Below are 15,581 nucleotides of genomic sequence, written 5' to 3' on the forward strand. Positions count from 1 at the left end.
CCTGTCAGCATCCTCTTGGCCAGAGTTGTGGCACAACACACAGTTGTCCTGGGAACAGGAAAAAAAACCCAGCATGAATACTCGTATATTTGATGCTCTAAGGAGTCATAAGTAAGTGGACGAGACAGAGATGAATACCTTGTTGCAGGTGTCTTCTCTGCAGTGGAGGTTATGTCTGGATATCCATCAAATCTGTGTCCTTTCCACATGTATAGCCGTTACCAGACCAACCAACCACCACACTAACACAAAGCAGACAAAAGGAAGAACAGACGACTGATTCACATTAATGATCCGGCAGCACAAAGCTGAATAAGACCTCAATATTTTCTGGTATTATATTTTACACACAGCTAATGCTGCCGTCTCGTTCCACGACACAGTTGGCGTTGGGTTGTCAACATGAGCTGGGTTGTCCTTAGGGCAAAGCCCTCTTGCCTGGCAGCCTGTCACCTGGTTGACGGTGAAGCCAGTTTTGCACTCTCCGCAGCGGAAGGAGCCCTAGTGAGGACAAATCCCAGTCAGAGCCTTTGATGGTGCCAGTAAGCATAATGACAGTCAGCCTGCACAGGTTCTATTTTAGTTCTGATCTTACGGCAGTGTTGTAGCAATGTGAGTTGGCGTGCATCCTCCATTATCAGGCAGCCCAGACACTCATCTATATCCTGACACATCTAAAGTACAACACACTGGTCAACACAGGAATAACTATGCATGCAGACAAGCAGTGCGATTTTCAACATGAAGGATTTTTTTCATAACATACAGTATTAAAAATCTCATTATTGTGCAGATTTGATCTATTAATCATAGTTACATGTGGTTGAGGTTTCATGTCATATATGTCTCAATGCCCTTAAATCTCTGTTAATGCTCTCTAGACTTTTGTTCTGCTAACAGGAGAGTCACCAACGACACCCTACGAGAAGTACTCATTTAACCAGAATGTCACATCATCCCAAAGGCACTTGCAGGATTATTTTTTGAGTTGGAATGGAAAACTGGACTCATTGGTACGTCTCCACCATTACCACCTGAGCTAGAGCTCAGCTGAGGAGTTGGTCAGACATACAATTTTAGTCCTATACAGGACCCAAGGGACCAGTGGTGCTGGTGCTTATCCCCAGATTCCGTACGGGGTTTTTCGATACCAGAAAATAGGGGTGCTGTGCCCCCTTGTTTGGCTGCGTGCCTCCTTGCTGAAATGGCAACTTTTAAGCATTATTCTTATCATACAGCCTTCCCCTCAGCGATCAATTTTCCATAAATACATAACATTCATGCCAAAATTTTCCACAATACTAAAAACGTGGCAAAATGACTGTGTGTAACATGTCCTATTTCACACAGCTCCCACACTTTGTTGTTGTTGTTCCAGTCCATCAAGAAGCCTCAGTATGCACCATGTTGACCTCAGATTTTCAAAAGGTCCACACCAAAGAACATGGTAGGGGCCCCTATCCTGCACCACCACCACCCCACCAACTCAGTGCCTCTGCTCCCTTGCATCTGTTGTGCCCCCTTGCTAATTTTTCCTAGAAAACCCCCTGTCATATTATGATGCAGATAAGTGAGACTCCCAGCTGGATGTGACACCAGTCTGTTGCAGGTTACTTCCCCAGTAGTGGGTCAGGACTCATTTACAGCTGGGTCAAATCAGATACAACCTGATGTTAGGTAGAGTGACTGTAATCAAACCCAGGTCTACAGAATTGATAGCCCAACACCTTATCCCACTGCTTGAAAGAATGTGGGCTTGCCACCAAGGGTGGCTAGGTGGGACACTGACAACATCTTTGGAGGCCTTTGACTACCTTCAACAGTCAAACTAATTATTTCTTCTCACAGGTTTTCTTTGAGTCCATTCTGTTTGCTCTGCGAGGCACACCCGCTGAACCACGAGGTGAGGTTTGTTTTTAGGATGCATTTCTGTGTTTTAGGATATAAATTTCTGCATTAGCATAATGCAACCCCCTTAGATCTTTCTCTAACTTGGACTTTCTATCACAATTTAAGTTGTACCTGCTTGTGTGACTGCGCATAGGAAATTCCCCACCGCCGCTGATCTCTGGTCCAGTGTATCCCAGGGGGCATTTCTCACAGCGAAACCCGGAGCAGTGTTCACACACCGCACACCTGAGAAGCACGGCTTAAAACTGGCACTAAAACACACACAACACCAGAGGATGGTGAGTTTTCTAATGAGTTTTACTTCACCTCAGAGCAACACAGATCACGTGCACACGTTTAAAAACAAACCCACCTCATCCACATCATCACAGCGCACCCCCGTCTCCAGTGTATCCATCAGGACAGGGGGCACAATTGAAAACCTCCAGACTCTGTAGGGATGCACAATGTCCTGTCTGAAGCAGGTCCCAGGTTTGCACTGAGTCAGAGGCTGAGGCTGCATCACAAACTGGCCTGGACTTGGATTTGGACTTGTGTCAGTTGGACTGCCCTTAAGACCTGAGGCCACAAAGAACATATCAAAGTTTGACAATATAGTGCAGCAGATAACAGAATATTTGCAGAGGAATCCTTCACATGGTGATACAAGCACCAAAGTCAGCACAAACACTCCTTAGACATTACTCTTTGAAAAAGAAAAAAAAAATGACTAGCCACTTCAATTTTCAATAGGCTGCCAGGCTGGGGTCATTTGAAGAATTACACAGGGGTCAAAATTTAAAATGTTCCAATTGTATTGAAAGCTTTATCACATTATTTGTCTGAACATAATATTCCAAAAAGTATAGTTTGAACTATCTAAGACTGAATGTTATGGAGGAAAAACGGCAAGAATGGTGACAAAGGTCAGTTAAATGGACTGCATTTATATAGTGCTTTTCCATCTGCATCAGACGCTCAACGTGCTTTACATAATGCTTCACATTCACCCAGATGTCAGGGTGTTGCCATACAAGGCACTCCCTACACACCGGGAGCAACTACAGGATTAAGGACCTTGCCCAAGGGCCCTTAGTTGATTTTTTTTGGTCAGACTGGGATTTGAAACCGAGGATCCTCTGGTCTCAAGCCCAACGCTTTAACCACTAGACCACCACTTCCCCTAGTTTCAGTTTGTACAGGGGTCAGAAGTTAAAGTTGTTGTAATTATTGTAAAAAGTAATGCAAATTGTTGGTTGAGTTGATAGGGTTTTAAAAAGGAATCGTTTGCATCATGTGTCATGCTTAGTTATCATGTTACAGGGCAACATATGTCACATGTCATAGAATCAAATGGATGTCGACATTGTTTGACCTTTATAATGCAGACCGAGCATTCACACAGTCAAAACTATTCCATTATTAATCCTATTAGTTTCAACCAATAATTTGCACCACTTTTTACCAAAATTGGCGCAACTTTAATTTTTGACCCCTGTACAAACCAATCAATCAATCAATCAATCAATTTTTTTATATAGCGCCAAATCACAACAAACAGTTGCCCCAAGGCGCTTTATATTGTAAGGCAAGGCCATACATAATATGTAAAACCCCCAACGGTCAAAACGACCCCTGTGAGCAAGCACTTGGCTACAGTGGGAAGGAAAAACTCCCTTTAACAGGAAGAAACCTCCAGCAGAACCAGGCTCAGGGAGGGCAGTCTTCTGCTGGGACTGGTTGGGGCTGAGGGAGAGAACCAGGAAAAAGACATGCTGTGGAGGGGAGCAGAGATCGATCACTAATGATTAAATGCAGAGTGGTGCATACAGAGCAAAAAGAGAAAGAAACAGTGCATCATGGGAACCCCCCAGCAGTCTACGTCTATAGCAGCATAACTAAGGGATGGTTCAGGGTCACCTGATCCAGCCCTAACTATAAGCTTTAGCAAAAAGGAAAGTTTTAAGCCTAATCTTAAAAGTAGAGAGGGTGTCTGTCTCCCTGATCTGAATTGGGAGCTGGTTTCCACAGGAGAGGAGCCTGAAAGCTGAAGGCTCTGCCTCCCATTCTACTCTTACAAACCCTAGGAACTACAAGTAAGCCTGCAGTCTGAGAGCGAAGCGCTCTATTGGGGTGATATGGTATACGAGGTCCCTAAGATAAGATGGGACTGATTATTCAAAACCTTATAAGTAAGAAGAAGAATTTTAAATTCTATTCTAGAATTAACAGGAAGCCAATGAAGAGAGGCCCATATGGGTGAGATATGCTCTCTCCTTCTAGTCCCTGTCAGTACTCTAGCTGCAGCATTTTGAATTAACTGAAGGCTTTTTAGGGGAATTTTTAGGACAACTGATAATAATGAATTACAATAGTCCAGCCTAGAGGAAATAAATGCATGAATTAGTTTTTCAGCATCACTCTGAGACAAGACCTTTCTGATTTTAGAGATATTGCGTAAATGCAAAAAAAGCAGTCCTACATATTTGTTTAATATGCGCTTTGAATGACATATCCTGATCAAAAATGACTCCAAGATTCTCACAGTATTACTAGAGGTCAGGGTAATGTCATCCAGAGTAAGGATCTGGTTAGACACCATGTTTCTAAGATTTGTGGGCCAAGTACAATAACTTCAGTTTTATCTGAGTTTAAAAGCAGGAAATTAGAGTCATCCATGTCTTTATGTCTGTAAGACAATCCTGCAGTTTAGCTAATTGGTGTGTGTCCTCTGGCTTCATGGATAGATAAAGCTGGGTATCATCTGCGTAACAATGAAAATTTAAGCAATACCGTCTAATAATACTGCCTAAGGGAAGCATGTATAAAGTGAATAAAATTGGTCCTAGCACAGAACCTTGTGGAACTCCATAATTAACTTTAGTCTGTGAAGAAGATTCCCCATTTACATGAACAAATTGTAATCTATTAGACAAATATGATTCAAACCACCGCAGCGCAGTGCCTTTAATACCTATGGCATGCTCTAATCTCTGTAATAAAATTTTATGGTCAACAGTATCAAAAGCAGCACTGAGGTCTAACAGAACAAGCACAGAGATGAGTCCACTGTCCGAGGCCATAAGAAGATCATTTGTAACCTTCACTAATGCTGTTTCTGTACTATGATGAATTCTAAAACCTGACTGAAACTCTTCAAATAAACCAAAACTGACCTTTGTCACCATTCTTGCTGTTTTGACCCCATAACTCCATAACATTCATTCACAGATAGTCCAAACTATACCCTTCTGGAATCTTTGTGATCAGACACATAACATGGTATAGCATTCAATTTTTGATTGGAACATTTTACATTTTGATCCTGTGTAATTCTTCAATTGACCCTACCTGGCTGCCTGTTGAAAATTGAAGTGGCCAGTCAATTTTTTCTAAACAGTAACGTCTAAGGTGTATTTGTGCAGAATTTGGTGCTTGTATCACCATGTGAAGGATTGTTTCAGTTATCTGCTGCACTACTAATTGAATTTTTGCAACAGATTTATTATCTTACCACATTGTAGACACTCTGCAATGGTGTTTTTCAGAAAAGTTGTTTCCTTGATCTTAACCAGAAAGACACAAAACCCAGAGAAGCCAAATCAGAATCCTCTGATAAACACTGAGAAAGTGCCTTTGAAAAGCTATCAGATGTGTGTCTGCTGATGTAAGCTCTGCTCAGCTGCTTTCCTGTGTGGAGGATTGTCTCAGTGTGTCTGACAAGCTGTCAGATTGAGTATTTTATCGCCTGTGGCTCCCGCTTTGATCCCATATCTTCTGACAAATCCTGAGCTTCAAATCATCACATGTTTTCTGAGGTAAAAACCTGATTTTGACTTTTATACACTTTACTCTCTCGGACACTGCAGACTAAAAAACTGCAAAGGACAGAAAATTCTGCATGTTTGTAATGTTACTCATGTTCTTCCAATTGCACAAGTGGAAAAACCCCTGGAAACAACAATGGACATTAAAGTACCAAAAGTTCACACAAATTACTTCAACGGCTTGAGAACATTTTCATTCCATTTCATCCAGTGGAATTTTTTGAAACACACTGTTGCAAAATTGTTCTGGTTTCAAACAAACAACCAACAACAACAACCAAGGTGACAAATTTGACTGTTTAAATTAAAGGATGAGTTCACCTAGTCATATTGCAATATTGTTAATAATCAAGCCCTGAGTAATCCAGTCACCTTTAACAATTTGTCAGAAATCAATTATCAAAAAATTTGTTCAGGAATGCACATGGTCACGATCAATTGGAAAAAATATTAAGGAATATGAACACACCTTTTTAATTTTATTTTTGAAAATGTGTGCATTTTCAAATGACTTTTCCTGAGAATTCACCTTAAAAATAGCAAATCCCCCCCCCCACCAGTTTGGACTGATAGCATGTTGCAACTCAGATATGTCAGTCAGAGAACTTTCACAATGGTTGGTTTGTTTTGTCCTGTACTTGTTTGTAGTTTGCCAGTGGACATCCACTCAATGTTAAGCTGCTTTCTCATATCAGCAGCAGAAAAACCATCACATCAGAATTCCATCTGTAGGGATGTGCTGTCATTTTTCAATGGTAACGACACAAACAACAATTTACTTTATTGAAACATTTTGCACAGTGTTATATTAAAACAAGAAACCCAGCTCTTATGGAAGCTTAAAAATTTCCCAGTTCCAATCTGTTTAAAATCAGGTGACTCTCTGCACTTAAATTATATATATGTATATATATATATATATAGTTTTATTAAATTATGTCTAGAATGAGTTGGAATGGTGTGTTAATCCACAATGTTTTTAGAACCTTAGATCTCAACAGTTTTTAAAAGAAGAACTCAGCCCTTTCATTCCTGTTAATTACATAAATTTTTTAATGCTAATTTACTGTCTTAATGTATTTCTAAATTGTTAAGGTTCTTGTTATCATATATACAGTATTATTATTATTATTATTATTATTATTATTATTATTATTATTATTATTATCACTTCTGTGGTCCATTTAAAGATCAAATGATCTTTAAATGGACCACAATGGAAATGAGTGTTTTCACTTTCATCCATGTATTTTTAATATATTTACAATTATATGTACTTACATTGAACTTACTGAATAAAAGCATGCACACATGTATGCTTTTAATATAAAAATGATTTACTGCCCCCTGCTGGAATGACATGTTAGTCCAGAATGTAATTAGCAACGTTAGCTAATATCCGTAGTTTCTCCAACAATATTTGTGCTGTCAACTTGTCATTTTCGTAGCATTCATCCTTGACCCAAAATACATAAGCATACCAAATGGCAAATGTTAGTTCTCCCCCGTTTCTCCATGATCGAAGTTATACATACACACACACGCATGCACGCACGCATGCATGGACAGAGAGCTTTTTGTCTTTTATGCATTCTGCCACAAGCAAGTGCTTCTGTTTTTACACACCCACAGAGACGGTGACAGAAGACATCAAATGTAATACACTTTTTACTCATGGTACCAGCAACATTACTCTTAAGTCACTCATGGTAATGGCAACATGACACTTAACTAAACTGACTAAACCAATTGAACTACAAAAACACAATAAATCAATAACACTAACAACACTGTTAAACTAACATGAACCACAAAAACATTTAAAACCCCAAAACCCGAACTCCTATGGCGCATTGTAGCACAACATCCATTGTTTACTGGCTCACTAAAATTGCTAATTTCTTCAAAAATATTTGTCCTATCAACTTTCTGTTTTTTATAGCATTCATCCTTGGCCCAAAATACATAAACATACCAAACAGCAAATATCAGCTCTCCCTGGTTTCTCCGTGATCGAAACCATACACATGCACGCACACACACACACACACACACACACACACACACACACACACACACACACACACACACACACACACACACACACACACACACACACACACACCACACACCACACACACACACACACACAGGCCATTTGACATTTGATATATATATATATATACACTATGAGGGCCGATTGTTTTGAGCCTGACCAAATAAGTGGGGCCCAGTTTTCCATGTTTTACATTCTGAGAAACCATCTTGTGAATATGTGAAATTTTGACTTACTGGAAGCCATGTTGAAAAATTATTTTCAGGAATTTCTTTAAAAAAGTAATTTCTCTCATAAAATGTGACTGTCAGTGCAGCATTCAGAAGCATGATTGCTTCCAATGTTTTATTATGTCTAAGATTGTATGAAAATTAATCTAACCTTTAAAATACTCTGAACCTTGTAAATATTGTGTACTGTACCTGCTTAAGAAGTAGCTCCTTCATTTCGGTAAACATCATCTTCAGCTCCTGTATGGCGGCCTGGTCACGTCCTACTCTGGTTCCTTGAAATTCTAAAGGGGTTTTACAAATCACCATTGCAAAATAGATCATGATATACAGCTGTGTGCACAATTATTAAACAAGTTTTGTTCTTGGGGATTCATTTTATTGTTGAACAAAAACAGTGCACTCAGTCAGTCCAAAATGTTAATGAACCTCAAAGCTAAATGTTTAACAAGAGAAAGGTGAGCTTTGGCTTTGTCAGGGAAAAATGTATGTGTGTGTAGAATTATGATACAAATACAACTTTTCATTCTGTCATGTTATAGTAAATGAGAATCCGACTGAATGCAGTATATATACATGCACACACACACACACACACACACACACACACACACACACACACACACACACACACACACACACACACACACACACACACACACACACACACACACACATATGCTCTCACCCAGTAGCTGCAGGGACTCCTCCTGCTCCATGCTGCAGTCCTGCAGAGTAGCCACATTATGAACAGTATCTTCTATCACCAGCTTCAAGTCTGTCAGCTCATCCTTAGAGAGGGAATTGGTATGAAATGGAGATGGTACAAGTCAGCTGAGTTATTGTTACTCAGAGTATTCATACATTTATGCATAGTACGGTGTATCCGGAAAGTATTCACAACAATTCACTTTTTTACATTTTGTGTTAAAGCTTTTGTCCAAAATGGAGTAATTTAATTTTTTTCCCTCAAAATTCTACTCACAACACCACATAATGACAATATTCATTAATTCATTCATTCATCTTCTACCACTTAGTCCAATTAAGGGTCGCGGGGGGCTGGAGCCTATCCCAGCAGTCATAGGGCGCGAGGCAGGGTACACCCAGGACAGGACACCAGTCTGTCACAGATAATGACAACATGAAAAAAGTTTTTTTTTTCTTTCAGATTTCTTAAATATAAAAACTAAGAAAAGACATGTAAATAAGTATTCACACCCTTTGCTCAATACTTTGTTGATGAACCTTTGGCAGCAATTTCAGCCTCAGGTCTTCTTGAATATGATGCCACAAGCTTGGTGCAACTATCTTTGGGTAGTTTTGCCCATTTCTGTTTGCAGCACCTCTCGAGCTCAGGTTTGGATGGGGAGTGTCGGTGCACAGCCATTTTCAGGTCTCTAAAGAGATGTTCAATCTGATTCAGGTCTGGGTTCTGGCTGGGCCACTCAAGGACATTCAGAGTTGTCCTGAAACCACTCCTTTGATATCTTGGCTGTGTCCTTAGGATCATTGTCCTGCTGAAAGATGAACCGTCACCCCAGTCTGATGTCAAGAGCGCACTGGAGCAGGTTTTCATCCAGGATGTCTCTGTACATTGCTGCATTCATTTTTCCCTCATTCCTGACTAGTCTCACAGTTCCTGCTGCTGAAAAACATCCCCACAGTATGATGCTGCCACCACCATGCTTCACTATAGGGATGGTGCCTGGTTTCCTCCAAACATGACGCCTGGCATTCACACCAAAGAGTTCAATCTTTGTCTCATCAGACCAGAGAATTTTGTTTCTCATGGTCTGAGAGTCCGTCAGATGCCTTTTGGCAAACTCCAGATGGGCTGCCATGTGCCTTTTACTAAGGAGTGGCTTCTGTCTGGCCACTCTACCATACAGGCCTGATTGGTGGATTGTCCTTCTGGAAGGTTCTCCTCTCTCCACAGATAATGCTGGAGCTCTGACAGAGTGACCATCGGGTTCTCGGGTACCTCCCTGACTAAAGCCCTTCTCCCCCTGATTGCTCAGTTTAGATGGACAGCCAGCTCCAGGAAGAGTCCTGGTGGATCCAAACTTCTTCCATGTATGGATGATGGAAGCCACTGTGCTCAGTGAGACCTACACAGCAGCAGAAATGTTTCTGTACCCTTCCTCAAATTTGTGTCTCAAGACAATCCTGTCTCTGAGATCTACAGTCAATTCCTTTGACTTCATGCACTGTCAACTGTGAGACCTTATATGTAGACAGGTGTGTGTCTTTCTAAATCATGTCCAATCAACAGAATTTACCCCAGGTGGACTCCAATTAAGCTGTAGAAACATCTCAAGGATGATCAGTGGAAACAGGATGCACCTGATGCGCTTGAGCTCAGTTCTAGGTTTCATGGCAAAGGCTGTGAATACTTATGCACATGTGATTTCTTAGATGTTGTTGTTTTGTTTTTTTAATAAATTTGCAAAAATCTAAGAAAAAAAATACTTTTTTCACACTGTCATTATGACGAACTGTGTGTACAATTTTGAGGAAAAAATGAATTTCATCTATTTTGGAATAAGGCTGTAACATAAAATAATGTGGAAAAAGCACTGTGAATACTTTCTGGACGCACTGTAAATGCATGTAATGTAATCAATGAAACCTTTCACATTCTGTATATTTTTGTATTACATAAAAAAAAATAAAATAAAATACTGGAGAGTGAAGCTTTCATTTACCTGCCCACTTGACTGCAGGGTCCTCAGTGCGACATTGTTGGGGCCAGAAGGAAGTGACCCAAATGCAACAGGCAGATCATTCAAAGTGTGGATCAATCTGCAGTCTACGTAGATGTGCAGACGTGGCGGACCACGCTGTAACCCGCTAGCATGCAGCATCACATGGTGATCTCTGCCATCTGCCAGCGATGGATGGCTAAAAGTAGTTGTGGCAAACCTGCCGTCAGCCCTTTGGTAATACAGAGTCACTACACATGGACATAAACAAAACAGAACATAAAGAAAACAGGCACAGGGAAACCTGGATTCAGTTTGCGTGCATCAGAACCTGTCTTAATGAAAGACAACCAATCACCTTTGTTGAGTTTGCCCTGAACACTGAGTTCCAAGTACTTGGTGTTGTCTTTGGGGTTCACGATGTGGTACAGAGATGTGGGAGCCTTGCTGTGGAGCCTGAAGGAGGAGAGAAGAAAAACCTCATCTCGCCCATTATTCTTCAGGCTCCCCTGAAGCAAGTCTGGCAGACAGTCAGGAGACACCAGCAGGTTGTACACTAATGGAAAAGAACAATGTTAAAAAGCCAAAATAGCCAAATTCAGAGTTTGAATCAGATTTCCTCTGTGGAGTTTGTATGTTCTCCACATGCATGTGTACATTTTATCAGGTTGCTCTATTTGCCCCCACAGTCCAAAGACACACAGGTCAGCCTCATTAACTGGTCACTTCATTATGTACAGCTGCCTGTTCAACTGCTTAAGGTCCAACTATGTCACTGGGCGCGACTGTTGGAGAGCAGTCGGAGATGTGAATTAGGGACCAAATAGGCAAACAAGCGACAGTGTTATAGTTGGTATCTCACTGAAGTGGCCACTCGCAGCTGAAACAGTGACACATTTGCAAACAAAGTGTTCAGCTCTTACAATCCTGCTATTATCCATATGAACTGTGATCTATATACCTGTGAAAATTCCCCAAACTGAACCCAGTAAGGACAAGAAAAAAATAAAATGAATAATAAAATAATAATAAATTAAAAATAATAACAATAAAGCGCCAACTTTGAAAAAGTCAAAGTCCAGGCACAACACTGGCTACCTAGTGAACATCGCGTGAAATCAAACAATTTCCCTCTCAATTGCAGTTCACAGGTTGTCGCAGCCCAGTGAGATAGTACTCTTAGTGAAGCAAATACCTAATCAGCCAATCACATGGCAGAAAATCAATAGATTTAGGCAAGTAGAGAGGATTTAGGCATGATTGAGAGGATCTGTTGAAGTTCAAGCCAAGCATCAGAATGAAGAAAAAGCTCATTTTAATGACTTCAAAAGCAAGATAGTTTTTTGTATTTGTGTTTGTGTTTGTGTATTTCAGCAACTGCTGAAATACACAAACCTGCCCATTGAGCTGATACAACAGCAACAGTAACTCAAATAACCATTTGTTACAACCAAGACATGCAGAAGAGCACAATACCTCAAACCTACAACAGCAAGAACACCACAGTTCCTGTCAGTGAAGAACAGCAAACTGAGGCTACAGTGTGCACGGGCTTACCAAAACTGGACAATGGAAGACTGTAAAATTGTTGTCTGGTCTGATGAGTATCGATTTCTTCTCCAGCATTCAGGTGATAGGGTCAGAATTTGGTATAATCAACATGAAAGCTTGGACACAACCTTTCTCGTATGAACAATTCACGCTGCTGGTGGTGTAACGGTTTGGCAACTCTGTGATACTATCATGTCAGTATGGACCAAAATCTGAGGAATGTTCCAGCAGGGGAGGTGATGTTCTCGACTAGAGGTAAAAGTGATGGGTTTGTGACCACATGATCCTCAGTCTGAATCCCCATTAGGCCAGAAAAATCATTTAGACAAGGTCCTTAATCCCCAAGTTTCAAATCACTGGTGTGCAGTTGAGTTGAGAAGCAGTGTGAATGGGTGAATGTGAGGCAACATTATAAGCCTTGAGCATCTGCATCTGATGTGAATCAATGCCATGAAGAAGTTCTGAAGGTAAAAAGGTGTCTAGCCCAGTACTAGAATGGTAAGGTAAGATAATGGCTAAGTAGGTGTTACACATAGGCTCTGACACTGACTGTGTGTCTCTACAAGTGCATCTCAAAAAATTAGAATACCATGAAAAGTTGAATTTTTTGTCAGCTATTTCACAAAGTGAAAATATTATATATTCTAGACTCATTACATATGAACTAATATGTTTCAAGCATTTTTTATTTTATTTTAATTTTGATAGCTAAAGCCTATAGCTCCAAAAATTAGAAAATGTATATCACAAAATATTACAATATTTCATATCTAGTCACTCTTTATTTATGCAGTATAAATACCAGGGATCTCTCAGTCCATTCAGTACACACAACCACAATCATGAGGAAAACCGCTGACTTGACAGTTAGCCAGAAGACACTCATTAACACTCTCCACAAGGAGGGTAAGCCACAGAAGGTCATTGCTGAAAGACCTTGTTGTTCACAAAGTACTGTACCTGCTATTATTCATGGAAGGTTGACCAGAAGGGGAAAGTGTGGTAGGAAAAGATGCACAAGCAACAGGGATGACTGCGCCCTTGAGAACATTGTCAAGCAAAGTCAATTCAGGAAATAGGCTACAGGTGTTGCATTCCTAGTGTCAAGCCATTCCTGAACCAGAAACAATGTCAGAAGTGTTTGACCTGGACTAAGGAGAAAAAAAAAAAAACTGGACTGTTCCTCAGTAGTCCAAAGTCCTCTTTTCTGATGAAAGTAAAATGTACATTTCATTTAGAAATCAAGGTTCAAGAGTCTGGAGAAAGGGTGGAGAGACAAAGAATCCAAGTTGCTTGAAGTCCAGTGTGAAGTTTCCCCAGTCAGTGTTGGTTTGGGGTGCCACGTCATCTGCTGGTGTTGGTCCATTGTGTTTTATCAAGTTTTTATCATGTTATTACTGTAGTTGATTTGTCCCGTAGATAATACCCCATAGATGACAGACAACTGCCCCAACAGTTCACATCAGCTGAAGGCTGCTATCAAAGCAACGTATAGGATTCCAGAGCACCTCAGCAGTGCCATGGACCGATCCCCCCCCATGCCACTCTGCATTGATCCATAAATTAACAAATATTTCAGAAGTTTGAAATTTCTGTATTATAAATCCTTTTTTTGGTTGATCCTGTGAAATATTCTAATATTGTGAGATATGCAATTTAATTTTTTTGAGTTGTCACCAGTAATTATCTAAGTGCTAAGTAAAAATGCTTGAACATTTTAGTTTATACTGTATATAGTGAGTCTAGAATATACAAAATTTTTCACTTTTGGAAATAGCTGACTAAAAATATTAAACTTTTTCACATTATTCTATATTTTTGTGATGCACCCTTTTTGTGTTGTGATGGACTGGTGATCCCCAGTGTGTTCCACAGAAATAGGATGTATCACTAGTGTAAACGGCAACAAAATCCAGCTGCAATCTTCACCCATAATAGATCATGGACACTTGGGCATAGTTTATGTTAGAAAAGGCATTAAATCCCCTCAGATGAAACAAACACACATAATGGTCAGGTGAGGATGGTTTGGAAGTTTAGCATCCAGTTGTCTTCGAAGAAGGTGGTTAATTTAGTCTTTTGAGGACCTTCCCTGTGTTTTAAGAGCGGTGCTGAGCCCTGTGAACGGTTGCTGCTGACTCACTGCACTTTATTGTGTGTCAGTATTTTTTGTCCTGTTGTGTTATGAAGCAGCAGCCTGGAGCTGGAGCAGTAAACTCCGTCCACTGGAACAAACCCACCAGCACACACACACACACACACACACACACACACACACACACACACACACACACACACACACACACACACACACACACACACACACACACACACACACACACACACACACACACAGAAACTGAAGTAATACTAAGTGGCAAGAAACTGTGTGGAAGAATTTGCACATAGATTCCAGGAAAATTCCTTTTTTGCGCATATTTTTCTCCAGTGGCAGTTAGTGTTTGACCGGCACACATGTATTTGGGTCAGGCTGCTGCTGCTCGAGCCTCAGAGTCAACTTCTCCAAACCACAAAACTAGCCAATTTCATGCCAACCAAATTAACAAAATCTCTCTTATTATTTGCAACTTTGTAAACTTCAGAGAAAATTACAAATTTATAAAGCAAAACACAGAATACACTACAAATAAATAGAAAAAGTGTGGATGGTGAAGTCACAGTACTTACCAATGCCTTGTGCAGTGACGGTGAGCACGAGCTGCTGCAGCACCAAAATCAGAGATCCTGCTCCGGCCCACACCCACATCATCAGAGCTTCTAATCCTTCAAGTTTCTTCAAGATCACTGATGAGACCGGTCACCTGTCTCGAAGCCTGCTCCCACTGAATGACAGGCCAAGTGGAAATACAGATGTCAAAGCAAAAGCTTAGCAGAGGTGAGTGGATTTTGTGGCCACTGGCAGTTTTTAAAGCAGAGGGGAGTGTCCTAGTATGGTCCTGTTGTGGAAGTGGTACACCGTGGGGACGATTAAGAGGTGTGCCCCGTTGCTCCTCTTGGTAAATGAAGCAGGTTTTCTGTTGTTCCTGGCCTCTGCAACTTGATGTAAACAAAGGAGTAATGCCTACACCTAAAGGGATAAGACGTTATGTCAGTTTTAAAAATTAAGAGATTTTTGCAGTGGAGATAATCACATTTAGCCCGTGAATGAAGGCCAGGGCCTTTTTGCCAGAAATGCGACCAGAAAATGTTTTTCACTGCAAACAAAGACACGCCACCTTTCAAATTCTAGCCTTGGATTTATATCACTGAACTCCAGAGGAAATTAACGGAAGTGGAAACTTTCTTGTATTCATTGCCCGGC

At 40.6% G+C, this 15,581-nt stretch overlaps 1 protein-coding gene across 1 annotated transcript in view; it reads right to left on the reverse strand.

Annotated features, from left to right (window-relative positions):
- The window catches only part of thbs4a (thrombospondin 4a), a 34,610-nt gene extending 19,360 nt beyond the window's left edge, over positions 1 to 15,250 (reverse strand). Inside the window, 21 exon segments of the mRNA XM_034170185.1 lie at positions 3 to 48; positions 139 to 187; positions 189 to 242; positions 348 to 420; positions 423 to 501; positions 596 to 621; positions 624 to 644; positions 647 to 674; positions 2,023 to 2,055; positions 2,058 to 2,104; positions 2,107 to 2,156; positions 2,238 to 2,290; positions 2,292 to 2,330; positions 2,332 to 2,358; positions 2,360 to 2,469; positions 5,405 to 5,456; positions 8,196 to 8,287; positions 8,692 to 8,794; positions 10,712 to 10,959; positions 11,067 to 11,264; positions 14,948 to 15,250. Of these exon segments, the coding sequence (XP_034026076.1) occupies positions 3 to 48; positions 139 to 187; positions 189 to 242; positions 348 to 420; positions 423 to 501; positions 596 to 621; positions 624 to 644; positions 647 to 674; positions 2,023 to 2,055; positions 2,058 to 2,104; positions 2,107 to 2,156; positions 2,238 to 2,290; positions 2,292 to 2,330; positions 2,332 to 2,358; positions 2,360 to 2,469; positions 5,405 to 5,456; positions 8,196 to 8,287; positions 8,692 to 8,794; positions 10,712 to 10,959; positions 11,067 to 11,264; positions 14,948 to 15,029 (1,510 nt within the window). The 5' untranslated portion in view covers positions 15,030 to 15,250.
- Positions 15,251 to 15,581: the final 331 nt, after the last annotated feature.

The sequence above is a fragment of the Thalassophryne amazonica genome, chromosome 5, assembly GCF_902500255.1.
Source record: "Thalassophryne amazonica chromosome 5, fThaAma1.1, whole genome shotgun sequence".
NCBI classification, from domain to species: domain Eukaryota; kingdom Metazoa; phylum Chordata; class Actinopteri; order Batrachoidiformes; family Batrachoididae; genus Thalassophryne; species Thalassophryne amazonica.